Source organism: Saccopteryx bilineata, chromosome 4, assembly GCF_036850765.1.
Source record: "Saccopteryx bilineata isolate mSacBil1 chromosome 4, mSacBil1_pri_phased_curated, whole genome shotgun sequence".
Classification (NCBI taxonomy): domain Eukaryota; kingdom Metazoa; phylum Chordata; class Mammalia; order Chiroptera; family Emballonuridae; genus Saccopteryx; species Saccopteryx bilineata.
The window spans coordinates 272,933,008-272,955,879 of NC_089493.1; the positions used below are offsets into that span (position 1 = coordinate 272,933,008).

A 22,872-nucleotide genomic window follows, 5' to 3' on the forward strand; every position below is an offset into this window, starting at 1 on the left:
GAGAGAGAGAGAGAGAGAGACAGAGACAGAGAGAGGAGGAGCAGGAAGCATCAACTCCTATATGTGCCTTGACCAGGCAAGCCCAGGGTTTCAAACCGGTGACCTCAGCATTTCCAGGTCGACGCTTTATCCACTGCGCCACCACAGGTCAGGCGACAGGGCCTATTTATTGATTTTAGAAGGAAGAGAGAGAGAGAGAAAGGTGGGGGAAAAGCGGAAAGCAGTATTAGCTGCTTCTGATATGTGCCTTGACCAGGAAGCTCAGGGTTTTGAACCGGTGACCTCAGTGTTCCAGGTAGATACTTTATCCACTGCGCCACCACAGGTCAGGCTCGTGTCATTTTAAAAAAAATTTTTTAAGACTTTATTTATTCAATTTTTAGAGAGGAGAGAGAGAGAGAGAGAGAGAGAGAGAGAGAGGTGTAGGAGCAGGAAGCATCAACTCCCACATGTGCCCCAACCAGGCAAGCCCAGGGTACCGAAGCGACCTCAGCGTTCCAGGTGGACACTTTATCCCATTGTGCCACCACAGGCCAGGCTCAAGTGTCATTTTTAATGGTCACTGAACTCTGCAAAAAGTGAGCTGCAGTACTACTAGTCGGAGGAATTGTTCAGTACTTCGCTAATCAGTTTCCAATTCTGAACATATTTCTGTAAATTTATTTTCTTTCTGTTGAAGTTTTAGTGAGCTTGTCTAGGCATATCATATTAGTTTCTAAGGATTTCTAGAACTTGCATCAAAAATAGTAGGAATAAAGACACTGCCCTGCTTTCTGAGAGTCCCGTGTATTTCCTAATTAGAACTATCTCCATACATTTTATTCCTTCCTTCCCTTTCTTCCTCTCCTTTTACTTTCTCCCTCATCCCTTCTGTTGATTCATGAAACATATTCTTGTGTGTGTGTGTGTGTATTTTTCTGAAGCTAGAAACGGGGAGAGACAGCCAGACAGAGACAGACAGACTCCCGCATGCGCCCGACCGGGATCCACCCGGCACGCCCACCTGAGGGCGACACTCTGTTGAGACCAGAGCCACTCTAGCGCCTGGGGCAGTGGCCAAGGAGCCATCCCCAGCGCCCAGGCCATCTCTGCTCCAATGGAGCCTCGGCTGCGGGAGGGGAAGAGAGAGACAGAGAGGAAGGAGAGGGGGAGGGGTGGAGAAGCAGATGGGCGCTTCTCTTGTGTGCCCTGGCCGGGAATCGAACCCGGGACTTCCGCACGCCAGGCCGACGCTCTACCACTGAGCCAACCAGCCAGGGCCATGAAACATATTCTTGAATATCCATGGTATAGTCATAAACCAAAAGTACAAATTTTAGAGAAAGGTATAATATACAACTGACAAACGCTCTTTGACGGGCGGCTGTGAAAATAAACAGCAGGTTCCGTGGAGTGCTGGTGTGCAGCACAGCCAAGGGTGGCTCTCCCAGGGCTCTCCCATCGCTACAGAGCAGTAGCGATGATAGCGCATGAATGATAATTAAAAACGAGTTGGCTTGTACAGGTGAGGTTCACCAGACTTACATTATACCCAATGGATGGAAAATGAAATTGGGAGTTTTGAATATTGCCTATGAAAATTAAGAGTGGGAAAAAAAATACAATTTATTTTACTTATGGGGGCTTAATAAAAGGATTTCACAAAAGTGGGCAGGAAATGCTAAAATAAAGTGGTAATTTGATAAATTAGCTTAATAGACTGTTCTTGTCAGGAGTCAGCATGCTGCCAAATTAACGATCAGTTTTCAGACGTCATCTACCCCAACCTTGCAGTAGCATCTGACACAAGCAATCCCATCCTCGATGGACTTTCTAAGCTTGGCTTTCCTGACATCTGTTTCTTCCCTGAGTTTCGTCCTGTTTCCCTGGTGGTTTCTCACTCTTGCTTCCTGGTTCCTCCTCAATGCTTCCCATGGCACCAAGAGCCAGTTACAAAAATTCCAGATTGAAGGAATCGTAAGCGTCCCGGTGTTCAAGCTCTCCATTTTTTAAGTTAAGGAACCCAGCACCAAAGTGGGTAAGTACTTCATCAAGGAACAGAGCCCAATCCCCCAAACCCAATAGCACCAGCACACAATGCCCATGGGTGTAACACCCTACCAGATGGCCAAAGGAAGAAGCAGACCAGCTTGTTTAGTATTTCCTCTGTAGACGCACACATGCCCATTGAACTGGGACAAGCTATATTTTAAGAGCAACAGGGTCATTCTTAGCAAAAGTTCATAAAAAAGATCACAAACATGTAATATGTGAAAAGTCAGAGAATTTTATTGACTTTTATATGTTCTTGGAGAAAACCATTCAACATGTAAAAGTTTGAAATTTGATAGGTTTATTCACACTTTATTTTACACATAAATTATTTAATTTGGGGGGATCAGACATTTTTCATTTCAAGAGGACTTTTACATGATTACATTCACCAAATTGGCACACTATATTAAAAAACTAAATCAAACAGAGCTAGACAAGTATGCAGCTGTATGCCCAGTTACATCTCGACACGCACCACCCCTCATGCATAATCGTAGAGTACCTGCTGTGAGCTCCCTAGAACACTGACGGAGAGGCTGAGGTCATGAATGATTGTTTACAAAATAAAACCTCTTTCTCTAGTGCTTCTTGTTTTGTTATAGAAAAATATTACAAAAAAAAATTAGTGCTATTCAAGGTGTTCATTTCAAAATCACATATGCTACACAGGTTCAAGCCATTTTCCCCTCTCACACGGAGACATCACAACACAGTGTGAGGACTGAATTACTGGTTGAATGGACGCTGGCAGTTGCTGTCAGCTTAGCTCTGACACATTCACCAGGCCGACTGATTGAAAGTGAGTGAATCAAAACATATTCAGGTATTGGGATTTACTCATAATTTGTTCCTAGTCTGAGACTCAAAAAAAAAAAAAACCCAACAAAAAAATCCCCAAAACAAAAAAAACTTGCCAGAGAAACATGACAAAATTTGTATTTCTTCCTGATACAAGAAATTTGTCTAAAATCTGTAATTATAAGACAGATTTGCTTTTTTTAAAGACATGACTAACTTTTTTCTTTCAGGATTAGAGTCTCGTTTAGAGATGATTCATAATTTCATTTGGGCCCTCTTTTCCTGGAGAGTGGGGAGGGGTAGTATAAGATACTCGACAAATACAGGGATGTTTCAAACTGTAATAGTTTCCTTTCTTACAATTATGTAAATTCTAAAGAAAAGATGTCTCTCACAAGCTATATACAGCAGTTTACATTTCAGTGTTTTTCACATGATAAACAATTAAAATTAATTTCTGACAAATACTTGTCACATAAATTTAGGTAGGCACATCTAAATGCTGCTTTACTGGAGGGGTGAGGTCTTCAGTGGGATCATGATTCTGGATTCCATTTCCTGAATAAGAGGAACTGAAGACAGGATCAAGATTACTGTGGTGTTCTTTCTAAACAGGTAACAGTGAGTATACAGTAGCAAAGGGGTTGCTGAGAATGCGCAGAAGCTGTGCTACTTGAAATCACAGAACAGAACCCTGGGAAACACCCAGGGTTACACCCAGAGGAGACGCCCAGGATAATGACAGGCCTGCTAGCATCCTGGAAGATGTTATTAAGATGATAACGGATTCTGTCTGGAGATGTATTTCATTTGTAGGAAATCAGGAAAATCGTATTATGAGAAAAATAGTGCTTCTCAAAAGGTCCTTTGATCTAAAATAAATGTATATAAAACGAAGTAATACTGCATTTGACTGTATTCCTACACTGTATTTGTAAAATTACAGAGTAAAACCTGCCTCTGAAAACTGATGAAAGTGTAAGAATAAGCAGCAAAGTCACATACAATTATATGACATTTTTGAACTAAAATACTTATTTTTTTTATTTATTCATTCTTTTAGAGAGGAGAGGGGGAGACATAGAGAGAGAGAGAGAGAGAGAGAGAGAGAGAAGAGAGACAGAGAGAGAGAAGGGGGGAGGAGCTGGAAGCATCAACTCCCATATGTGCCTTGACCAGGCAAGCCCAGGGTTTTGAACTGGCAACCTCAGCGTTTCCAGGTTGACGCTTTATCCACTGCGCCACCACAGGTCAGGCTAAAATACTTATTTTATAGAACAAATTACTCTTTGATTTTCTTGGTATTATATGGGCTTAAATGTAATTGACATGCAACATGGCTGGTACCTATTACCTGTATTGTTATCACTGGGTCATGTTCAGCCCTGTTGTTTTTCTTTCTTTCTTTTTTTTTTTTTTTACAGAGACAGAGAGAGAGTCAGAGAGAGGGACAGACAGGGACAGACAGACAGGAATGGAGAGATGAGAAGCATCAATCATTAGTTTCTCGTTGCGCATTGCGACACCTTAGTTGTTCATTGATTGCTTTCTCATATGTGCCTTGACCGTGGGCCTTCAGCAGACCGAGTGACCCTTTGCTTAAGCCAGTGACCTTGGGTCTAAGCTGGTGAGCTTTGCTCAAACCAAATGAGCCCGCGCTCAAGCTGGCGATCTCAGGGTCTCGAACCTGGGTCCTCCGCATCCCAGTCCGACGCTCTATCCACTGTGCCACCGCCTGGTCAGGCCGTTGTTTTTCTTATAAAAATCAAGCAACCGTGACTTCATAGTACTATATACGTATGTGGGTATGCCGGCACACACACACACACACACACACACACACACACACACACACACACATGTATATACAAGCACACATGCGTATGGAAAGTGTCTAAATATTCATTTCCTTTTTTTTCTTTTTTTTGTATTTTTCCGAAGCTGGAAACGGGGAGAGACAGTCAGACTCCCGCATGCGCCCGACCGGGATCCACCCGGCACGCCCACCAGAGGCGAGGCTCTGCCCACCAGGGGGCAATGCTCTGCCCCTCTGGGCGTTGCTCTGTTGCGACCAGAGCCACTCTAGCGCCTGGGGCAGAGGCCAAGGAGCCATCCCCAGTGCCCGGGCTATCTTTCCTCCAATGGAGCCTCGGCTGCGGGAGGGGAAGAGAGAGACAGAGAGGAAGGAGAGGGGGAGGGGTGGAGAAGCGGATGGGCGCTTCTTCTGTGTGCCCTGGCCGGGAATCGAATCCAGAACTTCCGTACGCCAGGCCGACACTCTACCACTGAGCCAACCGGCCAGGGCCTAAATATTCATTTTCAAAATTACTTTTTGACTGCTTCATTAAATTGTAATGCTTTTGTGAATGAACAGTTTTGATGAGAAAGGGAAAGCTTAGAAAAAATTTGTTACAAATTTTCAGAGAATGCAGAGATGGGCAAAAAAGTAATGATGTTAAATTTATAACATATAACGGTCTGAAAACTGTATCAGACAATGTACATGTGAAAAAAAGTCATGTAACTATTAAAGAAAAATCTGACTCTCTTCCTCCCAAAACTGGTAATTCACCATCTAAAGCAACATACTGTTTTTCACCTGACCGGGCGGTGGCGAAGTGGATAGAGCGTCGGACTGGGAAGCGGAAGACCCAGGTTCGAGACCCCGAGGTCGCCAACTTGAGCGAGAGCTCATCTGGTTTGAGCAAAAGCTCACCAGCTTGAGCCCAAGGTCGCTGGCTTGAGCAAGGGGTTACTCAGTCTGCTGAAGGCCTGCGGTCAAGGCACGTATGAGAAGGCAATCAATGAACAATTAAGGTGTTGTGCCTGACCAGGCAGTGGCACAGTGGATAGAGTGTTGGACTGGGATGCACAGGACCCAGGTTCGAGACCCTGAGGTCGCGCACTTGAGCGCCGGCTCCTCTGGTTTGAACAAAGCTCACCAGCTTGGACCCAAGGTTGCTGGCTTAAGCAAGCAAGGGGTTACTCGGTCTGCTGAAGGCCCGTGGTCAAGGCACATAGAGAAAGCAATCAATGAACAACTAAGGTGTCGCAATGAAAAACTGATAATTGATGCTTCTCATCTCTCTCCGTTCCTATCTGTCTGTCCCTATCTATCCCTCTCTCTGTCTCTGTAAATAAATATCTTAAAAAAAAAAAGCAACATACTGTTTTTTAAAAAAATACATATTAGCTTCAAAGTGAAAGACCATAAAAAATAAGACGAGAAGAATAAAATATTTCATGCCTGTCAAAATATTACCTGTGTAATACACCAGTTCTTCCCAGCCATGTTTATGCCACGCGGCATTCCGAATATCTTCCCTCGTCTGAAGGTCCTTGTAAGCTAAAGATAAGGACACAGAAGAAATGAGACTCACACCGAACATAATGCCCTCCATTCTGCTGGTACACCCGTTAAGTGTTGATTCAGCTGCCGATCTAGTTTCCTCAGAGGCTACCTTGGGAGTTTAGTACCAAGGTGGGATAACCCTGAGCTGGTTATTCTAAGCAAGATTGTCAGACTTTGTGGGAGAAGCAAAACAATCCACCACTAAAAAACAATGTGCTCTTATTGTGCACCTGAAACCCGTAAAATTTTGTTAACCAGTGTCACTGAAATAAATTCAAATTAAAAAAAAAAATCAGCTCTTAAAGTTTTATAGTCAACTGGGTCCAAGACATACATTTAGAAACCTAGTAAACTTCTTCAAGAACATGTTAAATTTACAACCAGAAACTGTTAGATACTAGGTAAGCAATATTAGATTTGATTTTGCTCAATATTTACAGAGCACCACAAAGATCTGGGTGAGTCTGTGTTCAGTGCAGTGGAAAACAGCCACATGGAGGCCAGGTCAGCCCCACAGAGTGCCGGCCACCATGGAGAACCGGGCAGGGAGAGAGGAGGCTGGGAGCTGCCCGGAAGGAGTGATTTCACCCGCTGGGTCTTGAAGGTTGAAAGGGATGTCATCAATATATAGAAATGGAAGAGAAAGGTGCTCCAGGTGGTGGGGAGAGCACGGTCCAAGGCATCACAGTCCCTGGTGTCACGTGGTAGAATTCATAGGTATCACATCTGGGTGTCTGGGTTTCTGAATCCCAGCCTGAGCAAGAGCCTTCCAACTCCTCACCAGGGAACCGCCTCCCAGGCAGCTCGACGGTGCCAGCGGGTCCCAGTCAGACTGAAAAGCCACTCAGGGCACCCTCCCTCAGTTCTCATTTCTGTTGGGGCACACATTCCCCCCTTGGGAGCTCCTTCTCCCGGTGAGATCTACTTTTATAGGCCTGGCAATGTGAGGAGGGGAGGGAAGGGGAGGGAAGGGGTGGCATCAAGTGTCTGAAGCAGGCACACCATGGTCTAAGCCTGACTCGGCTGTGGAACAGCATGGGTTCTACTCCATTTGTTACCATCTGTGAATCTCGGGGATCTCATTTGTGGTGGCCGGTTCTAAGGATTCAAGGGAGTGATGCATAAAATAACCAACACGAGACATGCTTCATACATGTTGGTTGTTCTCCAAAAAAATCTGGGAAAGTGAGGGTAAGTTTTAAAGAAAGGCAATTGGGACCTCATCTCTGTATATCTCAGTTCTTTTCTGTTGAAAGTAGGAAGTAGGGAGTGAACACTTGGGACAGGACTGGGGACAACAAAGGAAGGCAGAGAGAGCACTGCCTAAGAAAAGACACCGGAGCTGCAACCTGGCCACCCGATGCTAACACACCACGTTGTTCCTGGCTTCTGCATCTCTGCGTGCGGAGGCTCCTGGAGGACTTCTCATCCTGCTGCTGCTCTGTGAAACCATGAGTCCTCCCCACGGGGGAGTTAAGGATGGGCCTGGTGTTCACCAGAGCCTGTCAGAGTTTTGCCATTCACACTGTAGGGCCGTCCTGTTTGCAATTCCAGAGTCCTCCCCCTGGGAGTCCGGCTGCAGACACCTCAAACTGACATGAACCGAGTGTGTACATGGCTTGCTCACCGCCTGGGAGCCAAAGCACATGGTGATCCAGACCCATCAAAAGTCCCTGTGCTCGCTCCTGTACGGAGTATGTCTTAAATGCCAGGGAAGCCCGCGTGCACAGCTGAGACGAGCACCCAGGTGAGGCAGTGACTGGTGGGGGAGAGGGGTGGGTCTGCTCCCCAGACCTTGAAGGTTTGTGGGTATTCCAGGAATACAATGTACAAACTACTTTTCTTGCCTCAATTTATCCATTCAGACTTAGGTCCCTGGAAGGTCTACCATTCAGCCAGTGAGTCTGTAGTTTTCGGAGTGATTTTTATGACTTCCTGTCTCTATCACTGTTACAGCCTTTCCTCCCCTCCTTTACCTGTCAATCCCGCCGAGCCCCTGCATGGGAGCTATATCCCATCCAGCTTCTAGTCCACCTTTTATAAATTTTCGCCCCCTACAGGTCACTTCATAGCCCTTAAGCGTGGGGAGCACCCTGAACACAACGCCCTGTGCTAGCGGTCACCTGCTGCCTCAGGCAGGGCACACACTCGCTGTGGCCCTCGCCGGGCAGGCTGCCCATCTCTGCAAGCCTGACACGAGGCACAGCAGGCAGACAGGGTGTTGCACTTGGGGGGGACCAAACAGGTCAAACTAGCACTTTAGTTAATTGATATGGTCTGGAAATAAGTTATACTTTTCATTTTTTTAAACTTTAATAACCATTTACACATGTGCCCAGAATGTTCTGACAGTATGTATACCACGCTATTACTGAGACCCCATTTCTGTTCTAGCAGCGAGAAGGACACAAAGAGCTACAGCTGTGACTCATGTGGTTAGGAGGACAGTGACATTCACTGGGGGGTGGGGGGGCATCTGTGTAAGGCCTGAAAGACACCAAGGATGAAACGGCCGGAGGAAAAGGGCCTCTGGGATCACAGAACAGACCCGGGCAGGAGTGGGTGCACATGCCAGGAGCTGTCTCCGGGTAAATGCAGGGCTGTCTCCGAGGGAGCAATGGAAGAGTCTAGACAGGACAGCTGGGGCCACCTGGGAAAGGTACTCAGCAGCTGTCATCTTGCCCCGTGCTGACCGCACCTCTCCCCTTCCTTTCAGCACCACCCCCTCTTGGGTGATCTGCTCGCCAAAAGTCTGACACTTCTGCTGCTGCGCTCTCCTCCCTGACAGCCCAGTACTTACCTTCCACCTGTCTTTCGAATTCGCTAGTGTTTAAGATTACTGACTCCAGATAAGCTCTGCTGCCCAGTATGATTTATTTAGTAATGAACTGTGAAATCCTGGCAACGCAAAGATAAAGGAAAAATAAATACCCCAAAGATGATGCACCATATATAACTGCCCGATCTGAGAGAAGAATCCTCCAACAGCTTCGCCATTGTCCTGTCTGACGCGAATCGCACGAGCCCTGCAAGGAAAACAGTGCTCAGTACAGAATTAGCTATGTGAAAAAGAATCAGTCAAGTTCCTCTATACTCGGAGCAAGTTTTCATAATGAAGACTGTTTTTTAATTATTAGAGGCAATCAAAAGTTATTTTAATGTGTATAAAATGTAAATGTATCTTTCTATAGCTACACTAGTCACAATAATGGATGACAATTAAAATAAAAATGTGAGGACACATGGTTCCATTACTGATTCTTCAAACAGTCAAGAAAGTTGGCAGAGGACAGGACCAGTAAATTCAACTGCTTCTCCAAGAACTCGCTAACAGGAAGTGGGGGAAACCTGCATATGAGAACACCCAGGATGTCACAGGAAGACCAAGACCACCTCTCAAGAGTGGGGTTAAAAAGATGAAGGAAGCATACCTTCAAAGTAGCTGGAGACAGCGGACTCGGAGAAAGGGGAGCTCTCTGAACTAGAAAGGCAATTCTGACCTCTTGGGAAGCATACAGGACCAGGAAAATGGAGCTTCTTGGCAATACGAACAACACTGAAGCTACCCCTTGGCTTCTCTTACCAGAGCAAACCTTTAGGAATTGAGTAGCAAATGGCATTCCCTGTGTACTATGTGTGGAGGAAACGTGTTGTGTTTATAACATCAAATTGTGATTAAATTGGTTAAAAACTGGCATTTGTCTTAAACTTTCCTTAAGATTTCCTGTTGCAAAAGGTATCAATCAGCTCTTCAAACAACTTCTTTTATATTTATTCCAGGTACTTTGTTTTTATATTTTAGTGATACATCTGGGACCCTAATAATGTTTTATAAATGTATATGTTTTCCCAAAAGCAGTTTTCTAGAATCAAAGTTGAAAAAATTTATATCAACAGTGACCAGACTTTGGCCTGAATTCTCATTCACATTATGGTCCCAGAGTTGACAGGATTTGGGCAGATAGAGTCATCCTAATTCATTTTGAGGAGCTAGAGGCATATGAACAAGCATACCAACCTATTAGTATGCACAGTGACAGACAACTCGAGAGACAAGATTCTGAGTTGGCTTGCATTCTCTTCCTGGAGGCAAACTTCACAGCAACTGAATCATAACGTCTGGGTGTGTGTGTGTGTGTGTGTGTGTGTGTGTGCGCGCGCGCGCCAAAGGGGGTATGGGATTAGGGCAAGGGCAGCTGGTGGCGGGAGTGACGAAGCCAGTCTCAACATCACTTCAGAATCCTTCGCTCTCATCCAGCGTGTGTTCAACTTCACGAGGGTGACCCAGCTTTCAGGTTCCTCTCTGGTGAAGGAGGGTTCTCTTGCCATTACCCCCGTGGGTTACCCCCAAATGATATGAAATTCTTTAACTTTTATATTTAGAATTAATTGATCAATGTCTTCAGAAAAATTACAAATCTGATTAGTAAATTATTGAGATTAAGCAAATCACATTAACGTGCATTCTAACTCAGAAGGAAAAAATACTCTTTCATTGTCAGTGATAAATATTCAGGATTATTTATTTCATTCTAAATTTTTCCAATTCAGTTACAGTAGGCAAAGAAAGCATACTTGCCTTGGCCTGGTAATAATCAGAAGCATGTACTGAAGAGGAGACCACCATCTTAAAATAGTTACCTATGTGTCAAAATATAAATTGAATGCTGAACTGGCTTTATAAATAATTTTTAAAATAACTGAAGAGTAACCTCAGTACTTCCTCATGGACTCCATGGTGGGCAAGTTTTAGTTAGTAACATACAAAAACCAGGAATATTGACTAATTCTACTCTATAGACAACTAAAGTATTACATATACAAGCCCCCTGTCCTTAAAAAAAAATCCTCCATACAATGGGAAAGCAGGTGTATTTGCCACCCCAAATACACCTTTCAGGATATTATTTTAAGCAGGTTATTTTTAAGAAATGACAGACTCGGGAAATACCTGCCTAAAAGAATTTAGATGGAGGATCTGCTCCAGGGAGGAGCTATCCTTACAGATAACTAGTTATCTGTGTAACATGAACTGAGTGCAGTAGACAGGGAGGGACCTCGCAAACTGTTTGATCAGTCCTCTCTGTGTCTCATTGTTAAAGATGGCCCAGCAAATGTCCTCACCAAATGTTTTATCTCCATGTGAACTGCCTTCCCGCCTCTGAAGTTCCAAACCACAACCACCCCCTTTCTCCTTTGCTCAAGATGGCACAGAAGCCTTAACTACCAGGTCTGTCCTAGGGTCTCATATTATGAAATCCCTGTATGGACACACATAAATTTGGTCATTCCTTCTTATTAATCTGTCTCATGTTAATTTATCAGTCCAGCCAGAACTTAAAAGGGTAGGAGGAAAATGATTTTTCCTTCCTCATATATACAATTAAATATTTACTTCTTAGTTTGCAAGTTAAAAAAAATTTTAACTTGCATTCATTAGAAATAAAGATCACGGCCTGCCCTGTGGTGGCGCAGCAGATAGAGCGCCGACTGGGAACGCTGAGTTGCCAGTTACAACCCCTCCCGTTGCTCCCTCACGGCACAGACAAGAAGCAACTACTGAGAGTTGATGCTTTTCACTCTTCTCCCCCCTTATTTCTCTCCTCCCTCTAAAATCAATAAATAAAATCTTAAAAAAAAGAAAGATATAAAGATCACAGAACCATTTTTTTTTGAGCTAGAGGAGATCTTAAAATTATCTAGTCCAATGCAAGAAATATCATAAAGGAAAAAAGGAGAGCATATATAAATTGAAAGTGAGTCACAAGTTCCTATGTATGTATCTATGACAAATAGTTATATCTTTTTATATAACTCTTGTTGAGTATCTTGTTTATACAATTCTTGTATCTTTTTTAAAATTTACAATAAGGCCCTGGCTGGTTAGCTCAGTCAGTTAAGAGCATCATCTGAAACAAGGTTATGGTTTGATCCCTGGTCAGGGCAATGAGTGCACAGCTGAGTGGAACAACAAATGAACGCTTCCCTTCCCCCTCCCCTCTTTCCCCCTTCCTTTCTCTGTCTCTCTAAAATCAACAGAAGCTAATCCCTGGCCAGACAGCTCTGGAGTGCTGTCCTGGAGCGCAGAGGTTGCCGGTTCGATTCCCTGGTCAGGGCACATACAGGAGTGGCTCGATGTTCCTGTCCCCCTATCTCCCTGCCTCTCTCAAAACAAAAAACAAAAAAATAAAATTTACATGAAAGACATCAAGTTGTACATATTCTCCTTTAACTTTTCACTGTGGTTTCCAAGACTGACCTGTTAACAGGTACAGATCAGGTTTACTTTAACCACTTTGTAAAATTCCACTGCATGAATGTAGTAGAATGTTTATACATTTATTTTCTTACATGACCATTAGTTTCTGCCATCCACTCAACGTTTACTGAGCACACAGGGTGTGCCAGCTGCAGAACTGGAGACTGGAGACGCTGCTGGGGGGTGATAAATGCTCTAACAAAGGCACGGAAGCCACGTGCTGGGGGTGCAGAGGCCAGAGCATGTCCTTTGGGTCCCCATTCCAGCCTCAACTGTATGTGTTACATTAGTCAATTTCCTTACTTTGAGCCATCCTTGGATTTGTGCATAAATCAGCGCCTTTATCAAGGTATATTTTACATACAATAAAATTCACATCAACGTATAATTTCATGCTTTTGTGTGTGTGTGACAGAGAAAGAGAGAGGGACAGATAGGAAGGGAGAAAAGATGAGAAGCATCAATTCTTCGTTGTGGCACCTTAGTTGTTCATTGATTGATTTCTCATATATGCCTTGACAGGGGAGGAGGGGTACAGCAGAGCAAGTGCCCTTTGCTCAAGCCAGAGACCTTGGGCTTCAAGCCAGCAACTGTGGGGTCATGTCTATGATTTCACACTCAAGCCAGTGACCCTGCGCTCAAGCCGGATAAGCCAGTGCTCAAGCAAGGGACCGTGGGGTTTCTAACCTGGGTCGTCCTCCGCGTGCCAATCTGACACTCTATCCACTGTGCCACCAGCTGGTCAGGCAATTCCATGTTTTAAGTGAATTTAGTGCACAAGCCAATTGTGTCAAAGATCCCTTGTACCCATCTGCAATCACTTTTGTTCCTACCCCTTCTTCCTAGGCAACCACTAATCTTTCTGTAGCTACAGATCTGCCTTTCCTGGACATTTCATACAAATGGAATCATAGGCCATGGACTCCTTTGTACTGGACTCTCTCATATGGCATGTTTTTGAAGTTCATCTACCAGTACATCTGTATCAGGTATCAGTTCATTCCTTTTTATCGCTAAAAAGTATTCCATTATATAGATATACTGTATTTCCTTACTCATTTGCTGATGAGCATTTAGCTTGGTTCTACTTTTTGGTTATTATGAAAAATGGTATCTATGATCACTGTGTATAGGTTTGTATGGATGTATGCTTGATTTTCTTAGATGTACACTCATGAGTACAGTCATGACCTGGGTCCTATAGTAACTCTATATTCAGAGACTTTTCCAAAGTGGCTATACCATTTTATTTTTTTCACTGGCAATTTACGAGGGTACCAACTTATCCACAACCTCACCAACGCATATTATCTGTCTTTTTAGTTACAGCCATCCTACAGGGTGTGAAGTTGTATCTCACTGTGGTTTTACTTTGCATTTCATGTGTTTATTAGACATTCACATAACTCCTTTAGTGAAATATTTATTCAAGTCCTTTGCCTATTTTAAATATTTTTAAAAATTTATGGTTTTATTTTACTTTTATTGTGGTAAAAGACACATAACATTAAATTTACCTCAATTGTTTTCAACTGTATAGTTCAGTAATACCAAATATGCTGCTCACAAAAATTAGGGGATCAGGGACCATGCAGACACTGAGCAGCCTTTTGTATAGTACATTTCCACCAACGAAAGTTGATTTTGCATCTCATTTGCATAATCAACTTTCTTTGACTTGTTTTTCCTGACGTTCTTGTTTAATAAAAAAATGATAAAAAAAAACAAAACATTTTAACGTCGACCTGGAAATGCTGAGGTCACCGGTTCAAAACTCTGGGCTTGCCTGGTCAAGGCACATATGGGAGTTGATGCTTCCAGCTCCTCCCCACCTTCTCTCTCTGTCTCTCTCTCCTCTCTCTCTCTCCCTCTCTGTCTCTCTCTCTCCCTTTCTCTCTCCTCTCTAAAATGAATAAATAAAATTAAAAACAAACAAAAACTTAAAAAAAAAAATGAAAAATTTTTTATCGCTTCATATTCATTTTGAAATATCCCCTAATATTTGCAGCAGTGTACGTTTACATTGTTGTGCAAGAGGTCTCAGAACCTCTTCATCTTGCAAAACTGAAACTTTCTACCCACTAAATACTAACTCCCTTCAACCCAGCTCCTGCCAAGCACATTTTTATTGTTTCTGTGATTTTAGTACTTTAGATATTTTGTATTAGTGGCATCATACAGTATTTGTCCCTTGTAACTGGCTTATTACACTTAGTCTAATGTCTTCAGGGTTTATCCATATGACAGCATGTGGCAGGATTTCCTTTCTAAAGGCTACATTATACTCCATTACATGTATATACCACATTTTCTTTATCCATTCATTTGTTGATGAATATTTGGGTTGTTTCCATCTCTTGGCTACTGTGAATAATGCTGCAATGAACATGGGTGTGCAAATATCTTTTTGAGATACTGCTTTGAATTTTTTGAATATATGTAACTCAGTAGTGGGATTGCTGAATCATATGATAATTCTATTTTTCATGTCTGAGGAACTTCTGTACTGTTTTCTATAATGGCTGCCATTTTACATTCCTACCAACAGTGTATAGGGTTTCCAATTCTCTGAATCTTTGCCAATACTTGTTATTTTCTTTTAGTAACAGTCATCCCAAAGAGTATAAGATGTCTCACTGCGGTTTTGATATACATTTCTCTTACAATTAGTGATGCTGAGCTTCTTTTCATGTGCTTTTTGGCCATTTGTATACTTTTGGAGAACTACCTATTTAAGCTTCTTGCCCTTTTCTTTTTCTTTTTCAAGTGAAAGGAAGGGAGATAGTGAGACAGACTTTTCTGCACATGCCCCAACCGGGATCCACCTGGCAACCCTTGTCTGGGGCGAATGTTTGCAACTGAGTTATTTTTAGTGCCTGAGGCAGAGGTTCCAGGGAACCATCCTCAGTGCCTGGGGTGATATACTCAAACCAATTGAGCCATGGCTGCGGGAGGGGAAAGAGACAGAGAAGGAAGAGGGGGAGGGGAGAAGCAGATGGTCGCTTCCTGTGTGTCCTGACCAGAATCGAATCTGGGACTTCCAAACATTGGGTCAATGCTCTACCACTGAGCCAACCAGCCAGGGCCTCTTTACCCATTTTTAAAATTATTTTTTTATTTTAGTGAGAGGAAGGGAGGCAGAGACCGACTCCTGAATGCGCCCCAACCAGGATCCATCCAGCAAACCCTCTAGGGGGTGATGCTCTGCCCATCTGAGGCCCTTGCTCCATTGCAACCGGAGCCATTTTTTAGCGCCTGAGGCAGAGGCCAGGGAGCCATCCTCAGAGCCCAGGCCAACTTGCACCAATCAAGCCATGGCTGCTGCAAGCAGGGAGAAGAGAGAAAGATTGAGAAGCAAGAGGGGGAGGGTGGAGAAGCAGATGGATGCTTCTCCTGTGTGCCCTGGCCAGGAATCAAACTCAGGACATCCACACGCTGGGCCAATGCTCTAACAGTGAGCCAACCAGCCAAGGCCTCTTTGCCCATTTTTTAATTGGGTTGTTTTATTATTGAGTTAGAGGATTTCTTTATATATCCTAGATACAAGTCCTTTCTGAAATATATGATTTGCAAAATTTTTTCCCAGTCTATGATTTGTCTTAATATAAAATGATGTCCTTTCAATTACAAAGGTTTTCAGTTTTGATGAATTGCATTTTATCAATTTTTTTCTTTTGTGATCATGACTCAAGTGTTATATCTAAAAACCCTTTGCCCAATCCTAGGTCACAAAGATTTTTCTCTTCTGGTTTCTTCTAAAAGTTTTATATTTAGTTCTTCAAGTCATTTTAAATTAATTTTTGTATATAAAGTGAAATAGGAGTCTAAATTCATCGTTTTGCAAAGATATCCAGTTGTGTCAGCATCCTTTGTTGAAAAGACTATTTGTCCCCACCGAACTGCCTTGGCACATTTATGAACAGTAGTGGCTCATATCTGTGAGAGTTTATTTCTGGACTTTCAATTCTATTCCACTGATCCGCATACCTGTTTCTATGTCAGTACCACACTGTCTTGATTACTCTAGTTCTGTAGGCAGTTTGAAAATTGAGAGGTGTGAGTCCTTCAACTTTGTTCTTCTCTTTCAAGGTTGTTTTGCCTATTTTGGGTCCTTTACATTTCCAAAGCCTACTGGGACTTTGATAGATATTGTGTTGAATTGACATCAGTTTTGGGAGGAAAAATTGGTATTCTGCTACTTGTAAGAAAAAAAAAATAGCAACCCTATCATTTTGGTGCTTTATTTATGTGACAAAATTAACACTGTAGAAAAGAGAATGTCCAAGAATAATATAACATAAACTCATGCAACACTGAGGATTCATTAAAAGAGAGAGAAAGAAAAAGAGTCCTATCTCTTAGATACAACAAAATATTTATGGACAAAATGGTATGTTGTCTGGGATTTACTTCTCAATTATCTGGTTTGGGGGAGTTAGACCCAGGCAAGATTGTCTATGTGTTAATAATTATTGAAGCTTAAGTAATGGGTAAGGAAGGGGGGTAAATCCATGGTATTCTTCTCTCTAGGTTTGAATGTTTGAAAAATTTCATAATAAAAATCTCAAACAACACAAGTCTAGTATCAAATCACAGCATTATCCCAGAATTCATTCATTCCTACAATTAACATGATGGCCTAATACAATCTATTAATAAGATTAGAAACTCACCATTCTGTAACATACTCACCAGTAATTGCCCCATTCAATCATAGTTCCCGGCTGAAAAGAGATTTGGATTTTGGTGTGTTAGTTCTTTTGTGACAAATTTGAAACAGAAGTGTAAAAAATAACAATTGACAAAACTAACTTAAAAATTAACTTCTAATAATGTGAGCTGTAACAAATAAAAAAATGTTACAAAGTAATATTATTCACTGAAACACAGAGTTTATTCTTCTTACTACAACTGTAAAACTACTTCTGCCTATCATAAGGCATCCAGCTACGGCTCTCACGACCACAGTGAGGACCAACCGCCACGTGGACTTAATTATTCAACTGCTGGTAACTATTGAGACTTTGTAAAATTTTTTAAAAATACATTAGTGAGGTAAACTTAGTAAGTACATCATTTTGTTTTTTCTAGTACAATGTTGAGTGTTAGACCAATGTTGCCATCTGCGGCTTTCTTGCTAGTAGTCAGTAGGAAAACATCTGGAGTCTTACAAAATATTGTTTATTCCTTTTTAACCTTACAGTGCTGTACAATTTACTCCACGGTTGCACATTTACTAGTTGCTCAAGTTCATGTACAATAGATGTTATATATTGTACCTAGTCCTGCATTTGAGGCCTTTCCTCTTAAAAATAGAAATGCTACAAATGTCAAATAATAAATATTAGGTATAAGATTATCAAAGATGGAAGAGCTTAGCAGAATACAAGACATGAGAAATTAAGATTTTTAAAAAAGGATATAAGAGAAGAGCTGGAGAGAGGTGAAAACAAGCCAATCAAAATATAATGCCAAAATACCCCCCAAACAAACAAAACCCAAATACACTGCCAAACATGTATCACAGAATGTACACTCAACTTTTTCTGTCAGCATTAAGGGGTATTCATGCTTCTTTGCATATTTCAGTACTTACTCGAAGTCTGTAAGATCTGAGTTCATATATATTAGGTCCTGACCGTGGAACAGGCTCATTCCAGAAACTGAATTCTAGTAACAGCTGATTCTTCCTAGAGAGAAGCATGTTGCTTCTTGCCTTCCGGAATTCCAAAAATTCCTTTGAATGAAAAAAAAACTGCTCATGCAATTCTCTTATATTTATACATTAGCCCACTTTAGGAACAGGTACGTTCCTCCTATAACAGAATACTATTATAAACACGGTCCCACTTTACATCTTATCAAACCGGCATGATGACTATCAGCATTCCCTTTTACACTCAAACATCCAGGTTTAGATGATGAGCTACATGGCCATCCTAATTATTTAAATGACAATATAAATAAATGTAATTTCCCACTTTTTAGGTTCTCCTAACATTGTTTGACAGCATAATAATAGAGGTGATACGGAGACTACCAAACATCCAAGAATCTAGGAGCACTGAATCTAGGAGCGTCTTGCTTCCTGACGTGTCATCAGTTTGGTTCATATAAACTCAAAAAAACAAAAACAAAATTAAATAAACATCAAAGAATCCAAAAGCCAATTATATTTGGACTGGGTAGCTATACAAAAAGGTTTTCTTTCCTAAAAACATTTGGCTGTTACAATTCTGTCCATTAACATGCACCTGTTCGTGAAGGGAGGGGAGGACAGCAAAGTCAGCCCCAGGTAAGGAACACGTGGTTATAAGTTCCTGGAGCAGGTACGTGCTAGCCACCCAGGCCTGACTGAGTCTACATGCTCACTTACCACTGCCCAAGTACCACCTGACCAGTTTCTAAGTTATTTTACAGTATTATAACAGGCTACTTTATGTTTGAATACATCTTCAGAGAGTCCAAATAATAAAATATTTACGGCCAACAGCTGTTTAGTAATGGTAAAACACTTGATGACAGAGTCATTTATTTCTGTACTAACATCTATTATATCATTAGTTTAAATAAATGACATTTTCAAAATCATTACCTGATTTTGTCTGAGTTTGCTCATGACCTCTGTGAGGGCAGGATAGCCTCCTTCATACCTCCAGAGGTGGACTGAAATATATTTTAAAAGATAACATAAATTTAGAGTTTCAGGATAGTCTTACCTTGAAAATATTCTAGATATGCATATTAACACACATTTATAAGTTACATTATAAAATTACAATAGTGTAATAGATTCAAACATTAAAACAAAAAAGTTTCTGTAATGAATTATTGGAGAAACAGCTTTAACCATAAAACTAAACTGTGACTTAGAAAGTTTTGATTATGAAAACAAGCATTAAATTAAATATTACATAAAGACTTAAGGAACAAGTGTTTATTCCAAAGACTTCTGCTTCCTACCAGCTTGATCCTGCTCGCCATACCACGTGTTCCAAGTCCCCACCAAAGTACAAGGGTAATGGTTATCTTCATGGATCTTTGGCAACACCTCTTGACTTAAAGAGAAGAGACAGCAACACTAATTAAACAAGCAACAAAATTATTCCAGGTGGACAACTCATGAGCAGTAACGGGAACAAGGCCATCTACTCCACGTACCGACAAGTGACCCCAGAACATATTTATGACAAAGCAACATGCAAAATTAACCTGTTGATTGAATTCTGTTCCACTCTGAAACCCCACTTATCAGGAACTTGGGTTTCTGACGTCCTAAACTATCTAGAACATTTGTAAGCAACTCAAACACGTGATAAAAATCATAAAGAGCCAGGGTTCCAAGATTCCAGGAACTATGGGTCCACTACTTGCCATTCCAGAAGGAACACTTAAGAATGGTGATATCTATAAAAGCTAACTAAGTTTTGCTGGTTTCAGAGAGAGGAAGAATGAGGGAAATGGAAATAGCAGACAAAGAACATGGAAAAAATAAGGAAGGGAAGAAAGTAATGTTTAAGATGGGGAGACAACAGAAGTGGCTCAATCAGGCTGAGGTAAAGGGCAGAGAAAAGAGAATGAAGACAGAGCTAGAACACAACACAACTGCAATGGTTTCAAAGGGCATCAATGTGACAGAAAAATCCAAATGAAAGATGATAGAACATGAAGCAATAATCAGGTTCTATTTAATTTAACCAACTGAGGGGATTTGAGAGGTACCCCATAATCCCACAATGGACACACCACCCATTCCACCACCGCAGACTGTGGAGCAGCAGAGGCAAAGCCGTGACAGGTCCCAACAGTGTATTAATTTAACAGACGGATCAGAGGTTGGTTCCAAGGAAAACTTCCTATAGTACAGATTCTAGTTTACAAGGAAAGGCAAAGGAAAGAAACATAACTTTGCCATACTGAGAGAAAAACTAAAGCCTGTCTACTTTCTGAATAGATACGTTGTAATGAAAAAGTACAATACAGATTCAACAATGGATGCAAAAAGATATCAAGGATAGAAATGGAACCCGTTTAAATTATTTGCTGACAATGAATGACATTAACCTAGCGATCATACTAGAGGCTGGAGACACCAGGACTGGGTGTTTATTAACAGTTAACAGAGAAAAAGCTCAGAATGGTCTTATGTCTAACTAAAAACCCATAAAAATGAATGCTACCCTTCAAAAAATATGCATGGTCTCATCATTGTACTGGCTCATCTAGACTTATGCTCAGAACTAAGAGGAGATTAATGGGAACTGGGGGGGGGGAAAGATTGTTAGGGAAATGGAAACAGGCCTCCTTTCTGCCATCAGACTTGTGCAGGAAGTAAACAACCCCGAACTGCAGCCAGTGTGGAAGAAGGAAGTCTGTACAAATTACTCTGGTGGGGCCCAGCAAGGTGATAAGGCCTGATAATGGGATACAGGTTTTTCACCAAAGTCTTACATGGATTTGCAGCAAATCATTTTGGTTGAAAGCCCCAATCCTGCTCTTCGAAGCCCTGGCCTTCCCTGAGTGGAGGCTGTAAAGTAGGTAGTACCTGTACCCAGAACTGGATAGGTGCGAAGAATCTCATTAAGGGGGTCCCGACAAACCAGGCAGGAGTTAAGTCTTTACATACTGAACACAGGAGTTGCTGAAGTTTCAAAGAAAAGAAAAAAACCCCAGCAGGATGAAGGAGAATACAGAACTCAAGCAGATCAATTTGACAAACTTTTGAGTTATGGACTGAAGGCTGGGGAGGAAGTACAGGTTTAGCTACAAGTCTAGGAAGGCTACTTGGAAATGGGGCTCAACAAGCTGGGAAAGGGAGACGGAGAAGGAAACCAGCAAAGAGAACTCAACACGTGTCAGTGAAGAATGCAGAGCGCTCAGTAATTAACTACTCACACAGCACTAAGGAAAGGGTTAGATCAGGGGTAGTCAACCTTTTTATACCTACCACCCACTTCTGTATCTCTGTTAGTAGTAAAATTTTCTAACTGCCCACCGGTTCCACAGTAATGGTGATTATAAAGTAGGGAAGTAACTTTACTTTATAAAATTTATAAAGCAGAGTTACAGCAAGTTAAAGCATGTAATAAGAATTACTTACCAAGTACTTTATGTCAGATTTCCGTTAAATTTGGCAAAATAAATCTTTATGAAACAACTTACTGTAGTTAAATCTATCTTTTTATTTATACTTTGGTTGCTCAGCTACCGCCCACCCTGAAAGCTGGAACGCCCCCTAGTGGGCAGTAGGGACCAGGTTGACTACCACTGGGTTAGATAAACCCATGGTGGGTAACACACACAGGGACGCTGAAGAGAGCAAGGGGATTCCATTTGTTGAGCCTGAAGGAAGAGCAAGACATCCAAATAGAAACATGAATAGACAGAAATCCGAGTCAGGAGATGAAGTAATAAAAACAGGACAGGAAAGATAACCCAAGAAAACATCGGCATAGAGAAATAATACCATTTTATGTGAAAAGATTTAGAAGTATCTGCTTTGTTTTAGGGCATTTTTAAACAAACAGAACTGTGCTGCGCTGAGTAAGAAAGTCTACACTGTTATATTTCAGAAACTACGTCCAAAAATAAAACAGATTATGCTGACTCTGGTGACAGAATCATTTCTCGTGAAAGTAACAGATAGTAAAAGTAAAAAAAAAAAAGAAAAAAAAAAGGCTCTTTAATTAAATTTGCTCAAGATTGAGCATTAAAACATTGTATCTATTAACTTAATTAAGATTATACTTTATTTTCTCTTTAGTCCAAAAGTTTACAAATTTTGTAAGACATATGGATTTCAAATCATGAAAATATGCTGAAGGGATTTGAATCCAGGCAAATTGGAAGATTTGGGAAAAAATGGCAGCTACGTTCAGATGCACATGGGACTTCCATGTGGCAGTTTTACTCAGAAATAAATTGGAAGCAATGGAGGCCATAGGACATGAGTTCTAATTCCTAACACTCAGAGCTGCCCGGAGACGGGACGTCGGAACATATCTCAGCACAGGCAGGCAGGTCTGCAGAAAGGACTCAGCACCGCATGAGTTGATGAACTAGAAAGCCTGGCAAGGTCCCTTCCAATCTTAAAGACTCTAGTAACATTCTAAGGTTTGATAGCTCATGTGATGATTTACTGTATGAGTGCTTAAAAGCAAAATGCTCTCGGTAATCCCACACGGAGCTCAACTTAAGAGCCTCTGAACATTCATCTTTAAGAAAATGGAAGGAAGATCTGACTCTGCTATTAAGTGTTAGTGAATCAACACATATTAAAATCATTATTTTTCCCCAAGTAAAGGATAGTTTGGTATACACACCAAATTTTGTTGTATGCTTCTAGGCATTCCGGTTTAACATTGTGAACTGAAACAAAAGAAAATTCAACGATGAACTTATGAACAAAGGGAATCAAGTCAACTATGAA

The 22,872-nt window shown here is 41.6% G+C and overlaps 1 protein-coding gene across 2 annotated transcripts in view; it reads right to left on the bottom strand.

The window, feature by feature from the left end:
* Positions 1–2,243: 2,243 nt before the first annotated feature.
* NIPSNAP2 (nipsnap homolog 2) overlaps positions 2,244–22,872 on the bottom strand; it is a 28,857-nt gene continuing 8,228 nt past the window's right edge. The window contains exons 3-10 of one of the 2 annotated variants that reach the window (XM_066274703.1): positions 22,766–22,811; positions 19,407–19,501; positions 19,039–19,109; positions 18,040–18,180; positions 17,136–17,167; positions 9,116–9,210; positions 6,095–6,178; positions 2,244–3,404 (exon numbers count right to left, since the gene is read on the bottom strand). In XM_066274703.1, coding sequence (XP_066130800.1) covers positions 3,340–3,404; positions 6,095–6,178; positions 9,116–9,210; positions 17,136–17,167; positions 18,040–18,180; positions 19,039–19,109; positions 19,407–19,501; positions 22,766–22,811 — 629 coding nt within the window. In that variant the 3' untranslated portion in view covers positions 2,244–3,339. The remainder of the gene's footprint in view (positions 3,405–6,094; positions 6,179–9,115; positions 9,211–17,135; positions 17,168–18,039; positions 18,181–19,038; positions 19,110–19,406; positions 19,502–22,765; positions 22,812–22,872) is intronic. The other variant, XM_066274704.1, reaches the window with a different exon arrangement.